At 44.5% G+C, this 14,572-nt stretch overlaps 1 protein-coding gene across 3 annotated transcripts in view; it reads right to left on the bottom strand.

The window, feature by feature from the left end:
- Nucleotides 1-1,389: 1,389 nt before the first annotated feature.
- B3GALT5 (beta-1,3-galactosyltransferase 5) overlaps nucleotides 1,390-14,572 on the bottom strand; it is a 28,774-nt gene continuing 15,591 nt past the window's right edge. Inside the window, exons 1-4 of one of the 3 annotated variants that reach the window (XM_017736336.1) lie at nucleotides 14,513-14,550; nucleotides 4,991-5,114; nucleotides 2,936-3,118; nucleotides 1,390-2,516 (exon numbers count right to left, since the gene is read on the bottom strand). In XM_017736336.1, coding sequence (XP_017591825.1) covers nucleotides 1,563-2,516; nucleotides 2,936-3,016 — 1,035 coding nt within the window. In that variant the 5' untranslated portion in view covers nucleotides 3,017-3,118; nucleotides 4,991-5,114; nucleotides 14,513-14,550 and the 3' untranslated portion in view covers nucleotides 1,390-1,562. Of the gene's footprint in view, nucleotides 2,517-2,935; nucleotides 3,119-4,990; nucleotides 5,115-14,512 lie in introns of all 3 variants that reach the window. The other 2 variants (XM_008635311.2, XM_017736337.1) reach the window with 2 other exon arrangements.

Below are 14,572 nucleotides of genomic sequence, written 5' to 3'. Positions count from 1 at the left end.
TGCTCTTCAGACACAGGCAAGTAAAAAGAGATACTTGGGAAATCCTCGCCAAGAAGGATTTGAAAAGAAAGAAAGAAGAATCCTTCTTTTCAATGAAAGGAAAAGAAACAATAAAAAATAAATAACACCAAAATAATAAAATCTATTTTCCTGTCTTTCTTCCATGCTTTTACCATGCCGGGTGTTGGGTCCCCTGAGCTCCCCTCAGGAGCAGCTCCACTTTCACTGCTTTTTGGAAAGAAACAGTTCACACAGACATTACAGGCATTCCGTGCTGCTAACACCGACCTTGCCTGTGCCTGCAGGAAAGTCAAACAGGACCACTGCATAAGGGAGGATTTCTGAACTCCCTTCTCCCTCCTCAGAGCCCTGAAGTATTTTTCACAGCATCTGTTGTAAAGACCCCGCTCCTTATCTCTGACACTTAGAGATTTCATGAGGCTTTGCTTGGGAATGAAGTAAGAGATAGGGCTCCTGGCCTGAATGATTACTTGAGCACATTTCCCCACTAGGTCTTGTTCTTTAAGGAGAAATATCCTCCTGTCTTCTCCCTCACACACCCAGTTTCTCATTGGAAAAAAATGCCTAAATCACTGTTAGTGACTCTAGTTTAGCCTTGGCAAACCATTCACAGTAGCTCTCAGGCAATCAAAGTGAGACACAAATATAAAAGATGTCTCCAGGGTCTATTTTAATAGGAAGAGCAGGGCACCCTCCACTGGCTCCACCATGGATTATTTCCACCAGGAAGCACACACACCAGGAAGCAGCTGCAGCAGCTTTTACACATCCACCAGGTGACCTGCAGTGCCCAAGGTTGTCCCAAGAGCATTGCAAGGGCAAATTCTACCATCTCTGCGAAAAAAAATTGGTGTAGACTGAAGGAGGGATCTGTGCCAGGATGCAGCTCAGCCCACACAGAGCTGGCTGCAAGGGCAGGGCTGCAGCTTCCTCTGCCAGGAGGGAGCATCCTGACAGCTACAAATACCATTCCTTACATGCCTGCACAGATGGGTGCAGTAATTCATCAAGATGGTGCAAATTTTATTCTCTGAACAGAAGTGCTTTGACTGTTTGTTTGGTACTGCAGAAATGTTCCCAGGCCTCTGGCAGCAAGATTTGGAGGGCAGGTTAGCAGGCCTGAATGTTTCGGAAAACAAAACTTAATCATAATTATAACTTGGGTAGAGCAGGGATGCACGGAGGTGGGAGTGAAGGGGAGAGAAAGAGGTTTGCACATTCTTGGACAGAAATAGGGAATTTTTTCACAGAGAGGGTGGTTAAGCACTGGAAGGGGCTGCCCTGGGAGGTGTTCAAGGAATGACTGGATGTGGCACTCAGGGCTCTGGCTTAGTTGACAAGGTGGTGTTAGGTCAAAGGTTTGACTCAATGATCTTGGAGGTCTTCTCCAACCTTAGCAATTCTCTGATTCTGTGATTAAAATGACCATTTAAAAAGTCTTTTAACGAGATGGAGCTGGAGTTAGTTGGGAGTTTGCTGGAGTTGGGAGCAGCCCTGTAAAAGCAGAGAATTTCAGTTTGTTAAGTGGAGCAGGGTAGGTGCTAGAGCACTCCTCCTTGATTTCCTGCCACCAGGCGATTCCAGTAGCTCAGCTGCTCGGATGGTTTTATTTCATGGCACGTCACGATTTTCTTAAAGCGAGGGACAGAGAACCTGATCCTCTCCGGGAAAAACGTCTGCTCCGAGTGAAGCTCCTCCAGCTGAATTTTCAATTTGGCAAGGCACAGCCCTATGAACACATCCTCCAGTTTAATGAATGGAACGCTCTCAGAAATGTTGTAGATCTGACTGGCTACGTCACTGGATAAAACATATCCAGTCCCGGAACAAAAGGGTGGGTAGGTCGTTCCTGGATACTCCTTCCTACTCACATACCACTTACTCCCTCTTGTCCTTATGGGGTACTCGTGCAGTTTTAAAAAGCCTGTGAAGAACCCAGCAGTCTTCTTTTTCCTCAGAAGCAGCTCAGTGAGGTAAAAAACGTTGACAAACACGTCTGTGTCGGTTTTCATCACGAAGCCGGACTGGGAACAAAACCGGTGAATCCACTCCATTCCCATCATGGTCTTCAGGGTCAGGTTGTAATAGGTGTCTGTAAAGTTCTTCTGGATGATGTCTCTGTACCTCCGGCTCTCTTCAGCGATGCTAGCCTGCTGGCTGGGATCCACAGGGCTTCCCAGGAGGAAAAACGTCACCAGGCTCTTCCCAGCCACTGTCCTCTCCTTGCCCCAGGTGTGCCGGATGGCCATCCTGGCATCCACCTGCTGGAAGGAGGACGCCACGAGCAGGACAAGGAAAGGAGGGCTCTTGTGGCAGTCAACATCCGGGAGCAGAGAGAAGTTCCCTTCGAGCCTCCTGAAAGTCTCTGTGGGGAATATGTAACCCTGGCTATTCTCACAGAACACGCAGAACTCGGGCCAGCTGTACAAAACCCAGAAGCTGGCACTGCTGAGCCCGACCAGGCAGACAAACAGCCTGAACTTTCTGAAATCCATCTGAAAGGAACAAGAAGGAACAGCACATCCATAAAAATAATCCCTGCTTCCTCTCAGTGCTGTGCTCCCAACTCCCTGCACAGGGATTTAAAGCCAGGTCAGCTCTAACTGAAAGCTGCCTGTTTGAGGGCACTCACCCACATTTCTCCTCCTGCCACCCCCACGAGATGTTCTGCTGGCAGATTCACACTTGGGCTTAACTTGAATCTGCCCTCCAAGCCACTGTGTCCTCAGACATCCACACAAGCGTGCCCACTGACACCACGTTACCCAGGCTGATGCTTCAAACCTGCTCCCCATTTTCAGCACCCTACAAACCAAGTTTAGACCCACCAGGGCCAGAGAAGGAGCAGATTATGTGCCCACATCACAGGGCAGAGAATAACAATGATGGGGGTTTGGGGGTTTTTTTTAAATACCATGTTTCTCCATTTGTGCCTGTGTCCCAGAGCCAGCAGGTGTCCAACGGGCACACCCAGCCAGGTTCCTCTCATCTTCATCACCTTTGTGTCCTGTGGGGCTCTTGCACCAACCCAGAAACTGCTCCTGATCCTTTTGCTGCAGGGGCCATGCGTCACATTTTTGAAGTTGGGTCAGCTGCTCTGAAGACAAGAAAAAAACCAAAACAGCAGTGGGTCACATTATTTGGATGTTTCAGCTTGTGCAGAGTTTGAGTGCTGAGTTTGACTCACTAGGACATGCTGAGGTAAGAAGGGGGTTATCCTATTCCCCTCTCCTTTTTGAGTGAGAGAGATCCGAACAACAACAACAATGTTCACTCATTTAAACTTGTAGCAGATTAATGAGCTGCACAACTGCCTATAAATCTAATAGAAATTTTGAGTGAGAGAAAAATTATCAAAGCAAGCCCAAAAACCTTACCGTGCCAAAATGTTACACATCTCCATTAATTAACCCGGTGAGAGGAGTTTAAGGCTCGGGTTGCTCATTCCAGTAAGCCACAGACCCACCAACTACTATTTTAGAGCACTAGGATGAGGCAATTTTTATCAGGGGGGAAAATGCATCTCCTTCCACTTTCCCCCTTCTTAACAAAGAGTTGTATCTGGCTCCCCAGCTAAAAACACAGCAAACCAAGTTAACCATGCCCAGAGCTGCAGCGTTCTTGGGAATTTGATCTTTGCCTTCTGACCAGGAATGTTCTGTGTAGACTCCCCCAAGTCAGATTAGTGCCTTCCTTTTGCTCAAATTCCCCTTTCCAGGCGATCAAAGGTTTTACATTGCAGGATTTAAGTTCATTTGAATGTCCAGCCAGGTGTTCCTGGAACCAAATCCAGTTCATTTTACCCATAAGAATGTTCCCATTAACTTCAGTGATTCTTAAAATCATGGAACAAGTAGAACTGGAGTCTTGGTTTACTGGCATTCCCCCCACAGTGAAATGCTTTTTTGCAATGATTCACTGATGAATTTTGAAAATATTTCAGAAGTTCACATTTCTTCTGGCACTTATATTTAAATTAACTTTATCCTTAAATAGATAAGGATGTTTTCTTGTATGTACAGTTCTGAGTCGTCCTGTAATTAACTTTAAAACCGCTTTAGTTAAATGCATACGTAAAATTGTGTGAGATTATACATTCACATATATATATATATATATATATACAAAAGGTTATACAAAAATCTGCTCTACATCTGTTTTAACATTCTTCAGTGGCCTGGGAGGAAGCACATGAATATCCTGAATTGTGTTTTCAGGACAGGAGGGTGTTTTGAGGTTGACAATGGAGATATACAAGAGGTTTATTCCTGTCACCAGGAACAGTACCTGCCTGATATTTCTCTGTCACAGAAATTCCAGAACACATACAAACGAAACACTGAATTAATTTAAAAACTGAGACCAATTTTGTATTAAACCCATTAAAACCTTTTCACAAATATCCAAGTGCAAGATGCCCTAACACACAACAACCATTTTACAAGATTCCAGTAGAATCAGACTGATATAACATGACCATTGTTTACTTTTCTTTCCAGCACTGGTAACAGATCTAAAAAAACTTTAAGAGGTCCTTGTTTTGGACAGCTGGGAGAGCAGCCTCCCACCTTTACCATTCTGCCTTTCCAGAGCCACACTGTCTTCCTGATTCAGCCGATGCGTGAAGGAGCACAGCTCGTGCACACACATAAACACACAAACCCTCACAGCTGGGCAATGCAAATGTTTGTAAATGCATGCAAGGTTTAACCATATTTTATAAGTTTAGCAAGAGGCACACATGTCCATGCATCCTTTCCCAGCAGGGCCCTGTGCAGGGATCAAGGGATAGGCAGTGTCTTGATACGAAGCGCCCACTACCCCAGAGCAAAGTCTCCTTTGGTTCTGACCAGCTTTTGTTATCAGCTTGATCATCAAAAGGCAAAGTTGGGGCTGTCTGGAATCTGCCCTCCTGAGCTGGAGGAGTGGAGCTCTTTTTCCCTCACGTGGAACATTTGCCATTACTCACTGAGGTATTTGTGAAAGGGGGTGGGGAGCGAGGCCCAGATCACACCAGTAGCACCTTGGGCGTCCCCAGTTTGGTGTCTCAGCTGTCTCTGCCTCCCCAGCTGTGTAATCCATCCATGTGTAACCTGGAATCATGGAATGTTTGGGTTGGAAAGGATCTTAAAGATCATCCAGTTCCACCTCCCTGCCATGGGCAGGGACACCTTCCACTATCCCAGGTTGCTCCAAGCCCCATCTGACCTTGCATTTACTGGGAGAGGGGTGACAGAGACACAAGCTGCTTCCTCTTGCCAAAGCCATTGTTCTTCAAAAACCATCCATTCAATTCTCGTTTGCAGGTGAACAGGGAGAATTCTGAACACTAAAACCATTTGTATTAGCAGAGGCAGGGCAGCTCCTTGGAGCACTGAAGTTTCTGTACCAGGGGATTAAATCACCCTGGTATTGTCTCCTCACCCCTGGGATGCTGAGCCCCCATCCCATCCCCATTTTGCATCAAAGCAAATCTTTCTGGTTTTATATCAAGTCCTTTTGCATGATGTTATACGTGACTTTTCTCTGTGATCTCAGTCAGAAATCACAGGTTTTAATTATCTCAAAGCTTTTTCCATCTCCTGTTGTTCCAACTGCAAAATATTTTATGAAGGGCATTACCAAAAAATTGCCTGTTTCATGTCCTAGAGACTTTTCTTAAACTGACTGGCACTTCCTGGGTCTCTGCAGATCCAAACGTGGCTTGCATGGAATGCTGGCACCAAACAATGTGGGAGTTGCACCTGCCTCTCACACCCACCTGAAATGAGCACCTAAAAAAAGACTCTGCTCTCTCCCATCAACTTAAGGGGAGTTGAATTTTTTTATTCTCTTTGTTATTTATTAAATATCCCCTTTTTTCTTGAGACTGTCTCTTTTAGACAAGTCTCAGTACTTCATTTTTCAGCACAAAGTGTTACAACAACTCTAGCATTGAATACAAGCAAGCAAACACACTGCAATGGTTACAAATGACTGCACATGGCTCTCCAATTTGGTAGCCATGAATTAAGCCAATCTCATCAAAGACTTTTCTTTTTTTGGCCACTCTTCAATTGCTTTTTCTATCGATTTTCATCTGCTGCGCTTCAAACTCATCCCTGATGTAAGTGCAGCATTCTTGTCCTGTAATAGCACATTTTTCCGTAAGGCCATGTGGTTCTGTAGAGCCTCATTCCTTCCAACATTCTATCCAGCAATTAGTTACATTGAATATTTTAGCTGCTTTAAATTTTCATAGGAATTTTCATGAAACTCTAAAGGTGTTTTTGGCAAACAAAGATTTTGGTGGACTATTAAGATACATCTTACACACATGAGCAACACTTTAGTTACCAGGTTATTCATTCTTTTTCCTCAATTTTGTTCTGGTTGGGGATAATAATTTAAGTTTAATAGCATAATTCATTCTTTTCACCTTTCCACTGGCTTGTGGCTCGGGTGAGACAGGGTAAAAATACGCGCTTTTTTTTTTTTTTTTAACTTGCCCCACTGCTCCTGCTATAAAATGAGACTCTCTGTCTGATGACATTCCTAGAGGAGCTCCAAAGCACGGAAATATTTGATTTAGCAATATTTTCACTGTTTCTTTTGCCAGGTTGGTGCAGCAGGGAAATTCTTCAGGCCACCCAGAAAAGGGATCCACTAAGACTAGAAGATAGTTACAGTTCTCTTTGCATGGAAGTCCTGTAAAGTCAATTTGCCAATAATCTCCAGGAGAGCTACTACATTTGATAGCCTCTATCACAGCTTTATTTTCTCAAGAGCTATTACTTGGCCATAGGGGTGACTGCCTATCCACCAGGGTGAAATTTAGAATATAATGCCTCAAATAACTGACAAATTTTTGAACTATATTCTGGTTTAATACCTGACTCCACAGCTCCATAGCTGTGACTGCTCACAATCAGCTGGGCCATCCTTGGCATAAGGGAATAATTCAAAAGATTTCCCAGGATCTGGGAAGTCCAAAGCTGGAGGCCTCATTAGTGCTTTTGAAGTCATTTAAAAGCAGCCCAAGCATCATCAGGCCATATAATAAAGTCTTTATGGGCAGTTTAAAAAGTCCGTACAAAGGGTGCGCCTGTAATCTGAAATTCCTTTAAATCTATTACAGTGAACCATTCCAAATTTATTTATTTGTTTGTTTCCTTTTTTTTCAGTGTGGTTACGAGTGTTTTGGGTTAGTTAGCATTTTTATTAACTGCTCTTAAGTTTTGTACTAACTGATAATCTTTAGTATTAACATTTTTGGCTGGCAAAATTGGAGTTCACCAACAACCTGGACCTTAAAAATTTGTTAATGAATAGGTAATGAGCCTTTTCAGTGTGTTGACTTTAAAAGCTGTTGGGTTTATATGACCAGGCCTGGGTCTGATTTTAGTTTGATTCTCACAGGTTCTGCTCTTTTTGATTTTCCAGGGATGTCCCTGGCCCACACAATGGGGATTACTTCATCCTTCATTTCCTTTGGAATAGGCTCAGATTGGAAAGTCAGTTCCTGTAATATAAAAATTGAAGTTTCCACATATTTAGACACCGGGATTTTAATCTGAAAGTCTCCTTCCTGAAACTTGATTTGTGCATTCAATTTTCCCAGTAAGTTTTTCCTTAATAACTGTTTCAGAGAGTTAGGCAGGTACAAAATTGATGGGTTATTTATAGTTTTCCTGCTTTGAACTTAACTGGTTTGAAAAAGGGGCACAGTTCACAAGTTCCTGTGGCACCAACAATTGTGATGGAGGCATCACTTATTACCTTGCAGGGTATTTAATAATGAGTATTTGGTTCCTGTGCCTACTAAAAATTCCAGTTTTTCATTTCTTAGTGTGGCTGTTACCAGAGGTTCTGCTATTGCCATGAGAGGGTTTGGAGGAGTCCTGGGTTTTACCTGAGGATCCTCCTGCCTCCAGTATCTATGTTTTTTATGAAATGTGCATTGATTTGTTCCCAATCTTCCTAATGAAGGCTGAGGAACTGAACCCCTTCCCCTGTTTCAAGGCTCCTCCCTGGGGACAAGAATTTTTTACTGTTTTCTTTTAGAACTGCTATCATTTTTGGTTTAGGTTTTACCTATTTTTTTTCTTTTTTGTTTGATTTGCACATTTTGATATACTGCTCTTACAACATCAAGTAGTTTACCTGTATTAAAACTGTCCATTTCTTGTCTTTTCTGTAGTTTTATTCTAATATCATCTGAGGGTTGTCTTATGAAAATAGGAGCCAGGCAACTTTTACTTTCCTCCCAAACGTTTTATCTTTACTTCTCTCTTATCTATGCCTGCAGCCAGCCTTTTCAGTCCTCTATGCACAGGACTTTACAGCTAAGTCTTAAACTTTCTTTTTTCCTTGACAATCTAAATGCTGGTAGCTGTTCCGCCAAAATATTAGAAAACCAGGTTTCAAAATCTCTGTTTTAAAATACCAGAGGGCTAAGTTCTAAAATACCAAAGTAACTCATATTTAAAACATTAAAATACTAAGTTCCAAAACACTAAAGTAACCCAGTTTCAAAATATTTGCATACCAAGTTCCAAAGCACTAAAATAATTCCATTTCAAAACATCAGAACATCAAGCTTCAAAATATCAAAATAACCCAACTTCAAGATATTAAATTCTAAAGTACCCAATTCCAAAATACCAATTTTCAGACATTTTATATGGTCAGGATTCCCAAACCCAAAAGAATGCCTTAATGTCACAATGGGATCCTACCTGTGTCCCAAACGAATCGGGGGGAATCTGTGATTTTCTGCTGAAAAATTACAGTGCCAGGATGAAAAATCCAGAGACCCCCCCAGGCTTCACAGGAGACCAGGCACTTGTCCCGTGTAGGTTCACCAGAAATGACACCAAAATTGGCAGGAATAAACTTTTCTAACTTTCCTTCTGTTGCTTCTTTTTACATAATTTGCCAAAAACCCACTGGAGGCCTCTTTATCTGTTTCCCCACTGGTCCCAGACATGTTTTATCATCCTCTGGGCACACTTTCACATTGTTTTGTTTTGGGGGTTTTTTGCCAGTTAGACTTCAAGGTCTATTCAGCAGCTTCAGGGGAGCTGAAAATGTTTGTTCTCTATGGTATTTTTCACTGTGACCCGATGAAGAAGGTGGCCAAGGTCTGGGATCCAAATCCCACACCACAGCACTCTCTACAAGTCCCTATTTCCACAAACTCCCTCCTGCATCCTGCCACGGGCAGCAGGTTGGCTTTAGGGTCTCTCTGCTCACACCACTGACCCTGGTGGAATCCCTTCATGTTCCCCAGAGTTCAGGCCATGGTAACTCCTGTGACAGAGCCCAATTACTCCATCAAAATTAACCTGATGTCTCCTTTAGGTCTGTTAATGAGTGTAATTATCTGAACAGCACCAAGAGATCAGGGCTATGAGCCATATAGTTCAGGAAAAGCAGTCGGGCCTGAGGCAGAGAGAGGGAAGTAGGTCTGCAGTCTCCCTGAGGAACAGGTTCAAAATATCAATTTAAAGAAGCAAACTTTTCTTAACTTTTCTGGGGCAAAGCTCCAGTTGGGCCACTGGGTCCAGGGGATGGTTGATGCTGTCTTTGCACTGAGGTCACACACATCAGCCAGGGAAAATCCCAAACCACAAATGATCAAAGTGCTTTGCACCACCTGCAAGAGTCCTCACTTTGTAAAGAGACTCAAACAGCTGCAGCCCCAAAATCAGAGGCATGGCTTTTAAGAGTGTGACCAGGAGCTACAACCTCAAATCCTGCACAGTTAAAGTCAGCAGCCTTATTCCCATTTTCCTTTCCCAGTCACTGACTGTAACATGTGCCCTGGTATAAGGACTAGCAATAGCTGCTAACTCCCGCTTTTCCTTGGAATAAAGCCCCTAAATTGCTTTTTCATAAGCTCAGCATGACACAGAGAAGGATTAAGCGCACATAGATAATAAGAAAATGTCAAGAACAGCAGGACATTTATTTTTTTCCGAAATGCAAGTGTTTCAGAGAAGCAGGGGCCGGTTTGGAGCTCTCCAAAATGACATCTCTGGCAATGCAATGGGTTCAGCAGCAGCTGGGTCACCGTTTTTATGGGAACACACATGGGCAGCCTGGTGTCCCCTGCAGCTCAAGCTCAGAAGGCAGGGAGGGATGGCCAGGGCTCTCTGGCTCAGCAGTTTTTTGGTGTCCCTCCCCTCCTGGAGCAGGACATGGCCTGGCACCTTCCTTGTCAGGAACAGCAGCACCTGCCCAGCTACCACACAGGGCTGCCAAAACCAGGGGTGGTGAACCTCTGCTTGAAATAGAGGGTTTCATGGGGACAGGCATCCCCCAGGAACTTGGGCTGGCTCCTGCCCTGTGCCCTGTGGAGCCTCCCAAGCCAGGGGTGACTTTTCCAGCTGGAAGAGCTGCACATGAGCAGCCACCAAGGTGATGAGGCTGAATGCCTCCCTCTTGGCACTTTAAAATGCTACTTTTCAAAGGGAGGGGCTTAGGGCAACATGTATTAACAGTGTGCTCGCCCAAACTGGCAGGGGAAAAGGGTGGAAACCCAAAAAAAGTGCAGGGCAAGGGAAAAACTTTTTGTGCTGCCCTTACTGAACCTTTTTCCCTCCGATATGTCTCACCAGCCTCTGCTATCAGGATGGTGTCTCCTTGTCAGTCCAGCAGCAAGACAGAGCAAGGCTCTGTTCCTCTTCTCCACACACACCAGTTTCTATCACTTCAGCACTGAGTTTCTGGGCTCATTATTTAAATCCTCTCCCTTTTTTTCTTCCTTTCTTTTTTGTCCTGATTATTTTTGTCTCTTTGGTTTTTCTCTGGTTTTTCTCTCATTTTTTCTTCAGGGCTGCTGTGGTGGGGGCTTGGCTTTCCCAGTTGTTCCCAGCTGAGGGGATGTGCACAGCGAGAGGGGCTCTGAGGGCTGGGGTTTTATTTTAAGCTTTCCATGCTTAAAATTAGCCTCTGGCTCTCCAGAAAGGCCAAAATGTTTTATGGCCAGGGAGTGACTCTGTCACAGACCCAGAGCAGGAGTCCCTAAGCCATCAATTAGACAACAGATAGAGAAGGAGCATTACTGTTATGGATTTGCAAATCCTTCTATGTTGCCTGGCTTATGTTCTGTCATTATGTTACTAATACCCATTTAGCTGATTGACCCTGTGACTCCAACAACAGATTGAATTTTCTTTGTAAAAACATTGGGCTGGTTTTTATTTACCACTTCAGGTTTTAATAAGGAAAGAATTAAAAATAATTAAAAGAAAAAAAAATATGTACAGTAAAAAAAAAGTGATGTTATTAATTTTCTAGAGAAAAAAAATATAAAGAGTGAGATGTTACATTCTAGCTTAATATAAGCCAATACAAGTGAAATGTATAAATTATATGATGTATACAGATATTTGCTGTATTCTTAAGAGCCTGGCCAACACTGGCACAGTTATAATAAGCAAAGAAAGATTTTTCACAGCAATCAAAGAAAAACCATGATCAAAAAAAAATAGAGAAACTTTAAATTATAAATTGGTTAAAATTCAGTAACTAAGTAAGAGCGCCTGCAAGTTTCACTTCCATGCCCCACTGAGCTATGAGACAATTTCAGAAGAACCACCTGACCCAGAATAACTCCTTAAACTCACCCCTGTAGAGGCAGATTTGCACCATTTCTTCCTCTGAATCCTATTTTCTGTACCACAGAGGGTGATTTACTGGTGGTTAACCACAGTCCCAGCAGATTGTATAAACACAACCTAAACACAGCCACTCTCCCAGAGGCAGAGCACAGGCACAGGAGGAGTTTTGCAGGCAACACTCACCCATTTAATAGCTCCATCTTAATTTTTGCAAAGGAAAGAACAAACATTTGTGGGCCACATCCACCCAGAAAAGTGGCAGATAAAGAAGTGTCACCTCGGGTGTGGAGATCTCCATTATAAAAATAGTTGCAATGGCCCAGACCAGGTGGCTTTGGGTTCTGCCTCTGTCCCTACCCAGATGCCTAAAGGAGAATAAAGATCATGGCCAGAGAGAAGCCTTTGTGGCACAGGATTCTTTTGAAGCAGAGGATACATCTTCCTCTTTATTAAAAAAAAATCATCAAGAGCCATTAGCTCTTAATGCACCTTGATCTCATCCACCCAGCCACGAGCGCTTGCTCATAACATCTGTTTGGAAAAGCCAAAAAAGCATCCTCAGACCAAAATGTGATTTTGCACTCAAAACCAGCAAAAAGTTTGGCAGGAGGTGCAGCTCCTCTGGTAATGTTGCAGGAAAGAAGTGCTGCAGCTGAGGAGTCAAAAAGAAATGTATTCCCAGGGACTTTAGCCAAGCTAAGGAAGCTCGCTTCTATTTTAAAATATCAGTTTGCTTTTCCAAGCCACCTGCAAAATTCTCCAGATGAGTCCTGGCCCTAAAACACCCACAAAAACGTTCAGTTTGGGTACTTAGTAAGACCAGATCCTTCTTCCAGGATGGAGAAAGATGCTGCAGTGGGGACTGGAGGCATCCTGTTGCAGAGCTCGGACCATCAATGCAGGGACACGGCACAGGACACCCAGTACAGTCCAACCCCCACTGCAGGTGCTCTGTGGCCTTTTTAGGAGCATATTTGGACACTTTTGATTTAATCCACTTCCACTGGTGATGGAAACACAGCTGGCAGCCAGCCAGCCAAGGGCATCCTCTCTCACAGGCAGGGAAAATAGCAGCGCCCTGGGTCTCTCCCTCCTTGCTCTTTCATTTTGGTTTCTTCCCAAACATTCAGCCTAAAAGCCTTCTCCTCCTATCACTGTCCTCCCTTCACCTGGTGAGTCAACCGTCCCTTCAACCATCCCTTTCTGGGTTTCTCTCCAGTGCTAATAGACTCTTCTTCTAATGCTCCCTCTACTCCTACAGTGCCTCCACTCTCCTTCAACCACTGATGCTAATGGGCATATTTAACTTCAGGATGGCCTCATGGATCAGCAATTTCACCCTACTTGCTACATTCCAAACATCAGATCTCAGCACAGATAAGCAGCTGTCCACAATGGGATGAACCAGAGGAACCTGACCCTGTGTTAACCCGTGTTCTTCATTGTGCTGAACAGGAACAAAATCCAGCTCACGTTCTTCTTATCTTCATAAACAAAGCAATGAGGAACTTTCTTCCTCGGGCTCTTGTGGCCACTGCCAGGACTCCAAAAGTCCAGTTCTCTGAGTTACAGAAGCACCATTCTTCAAAAATTCTATGCCCCCAAAGCAAATTATTGATTGCACCCTCATTTACAAGTAGTACTGCTTGTTGTTTTTTATCATCTTAATGCAAAAGAGAAATAAAACTGAAAATGGTATTTCAGATAGAATGAAGATCTTGCTCTTCTCCCTTGGAAACAGTCTCAAGATACATGAAGGAAGAAGTAAAATAGCACTGAAGTGATAATTATGCAGATTGTACCAAAAAAAACCCATTCAAAATGGGAAAAATTACCAATAAAGATATTCCAGTATTACTCCTAAATCTTTGAGTGCCGCTCAGTCCTGATGATATCACTGTAGGATAAGGACCTGTCAGGATGTTACCTTGCAGATGTTTTTCCTCCTCTATTTTAAGCTGGGGGAGCACTTGGAGCAGGTGAGCCTGGTGCTTGTGCTTTGCCCTTTGGCTTCATGCTGCCTCTTGGCACAGTCGTTTTTTGGTGTTTGGAACTTTATGCTCCTCCAATAGTTGAACTAACTCTTTGCATTCGTGTCTGTGAAAGCAGCAAGTCTGGTACTTCGGGAGGAAAAATCTTCCTGGGCTTCAGGGAGTTTCCACTCTGGGCAGAGAGAGCCCAGGACAGGCATCCGAACTCCCCTCGCTGTCCCGTGGCAGATGTTACCCGGGAGGGACAGCGTCCAGCTCCTCGTTTGGCTTGTGGGGCTCAGGCAGAAAGCAAAGGAACCCAAATCCAACAGCGGGGCCCTGATGCTGCCAAATCCCTTGTCAATAACTACTTGGCTTTAAAAGTGCTGATTACACACAGAAATGTTTGCGGGATCAGGTGCGGTGGCTGCTTTTTTAATTATTTACCTGTGCTTCGTTGGTCTTCTTTTTTCAGCATTTTATCCAAGCTCCCAGCAGGACAGCGAGGAGAACGCTGCCCTGGCTTTGTCCTATCTGATCCTGGTCTTCATGTGGGGCTGCCAAAATGTTCCCCCGTGTAAAACACCCGATAAGTCGGGCAAACGAGATTACTCGTTGCGGCGTTCTCACCCCCAAATCAGTCTGCCGTGGTGTCAATTACCACGATACCCGTGTTACCAGGGGATGGACATCGCAGTCCGGAGCCCACTGTGAGGCCACGCACTGCTGGGGACATCCCCGGACAGGGAGGGCTGGATTTTGATCCCGGTCTTCCGAGCGGGGTCACACCTGCAGCCCCCTCTCCTCTCCCTCTCCCCACCCACCGCGGCCGTCGGAGAGTTTGGGAAAGTCGGAGACGGGGTTCCGAGGGCACACCCACGGGTGAAGGGGCTCAGCCGCTGCTCAGGGTCCTACCTGGAGCTAGGGGAAGGAAGAGGCACCTCCTCACCCCGGGCGCCCGCAGCGCATCCTCCG

Source organism: Corvus brachyrhynchos, unplaced genomic scaffold, assembly GCF_000691975.1.
Source record: "Corvus brachyrhynchos isolate BGI_N302 unplaced genomic scaffold, ASM69197v1 scaffold434, whole genome shotgun sequence".
In the NCBI taxonomy this organism is placed as follows: Eukaryota; Metazoa; Chordata; class Aves; order Passeriformes; family Corvidae; genus Corvus; species Corvus brachyrhynchos.
Note: the sequence above shows the minus strand (reverse complement) of the source record. Positions and strands in the feature narration are given on the sequence as shown.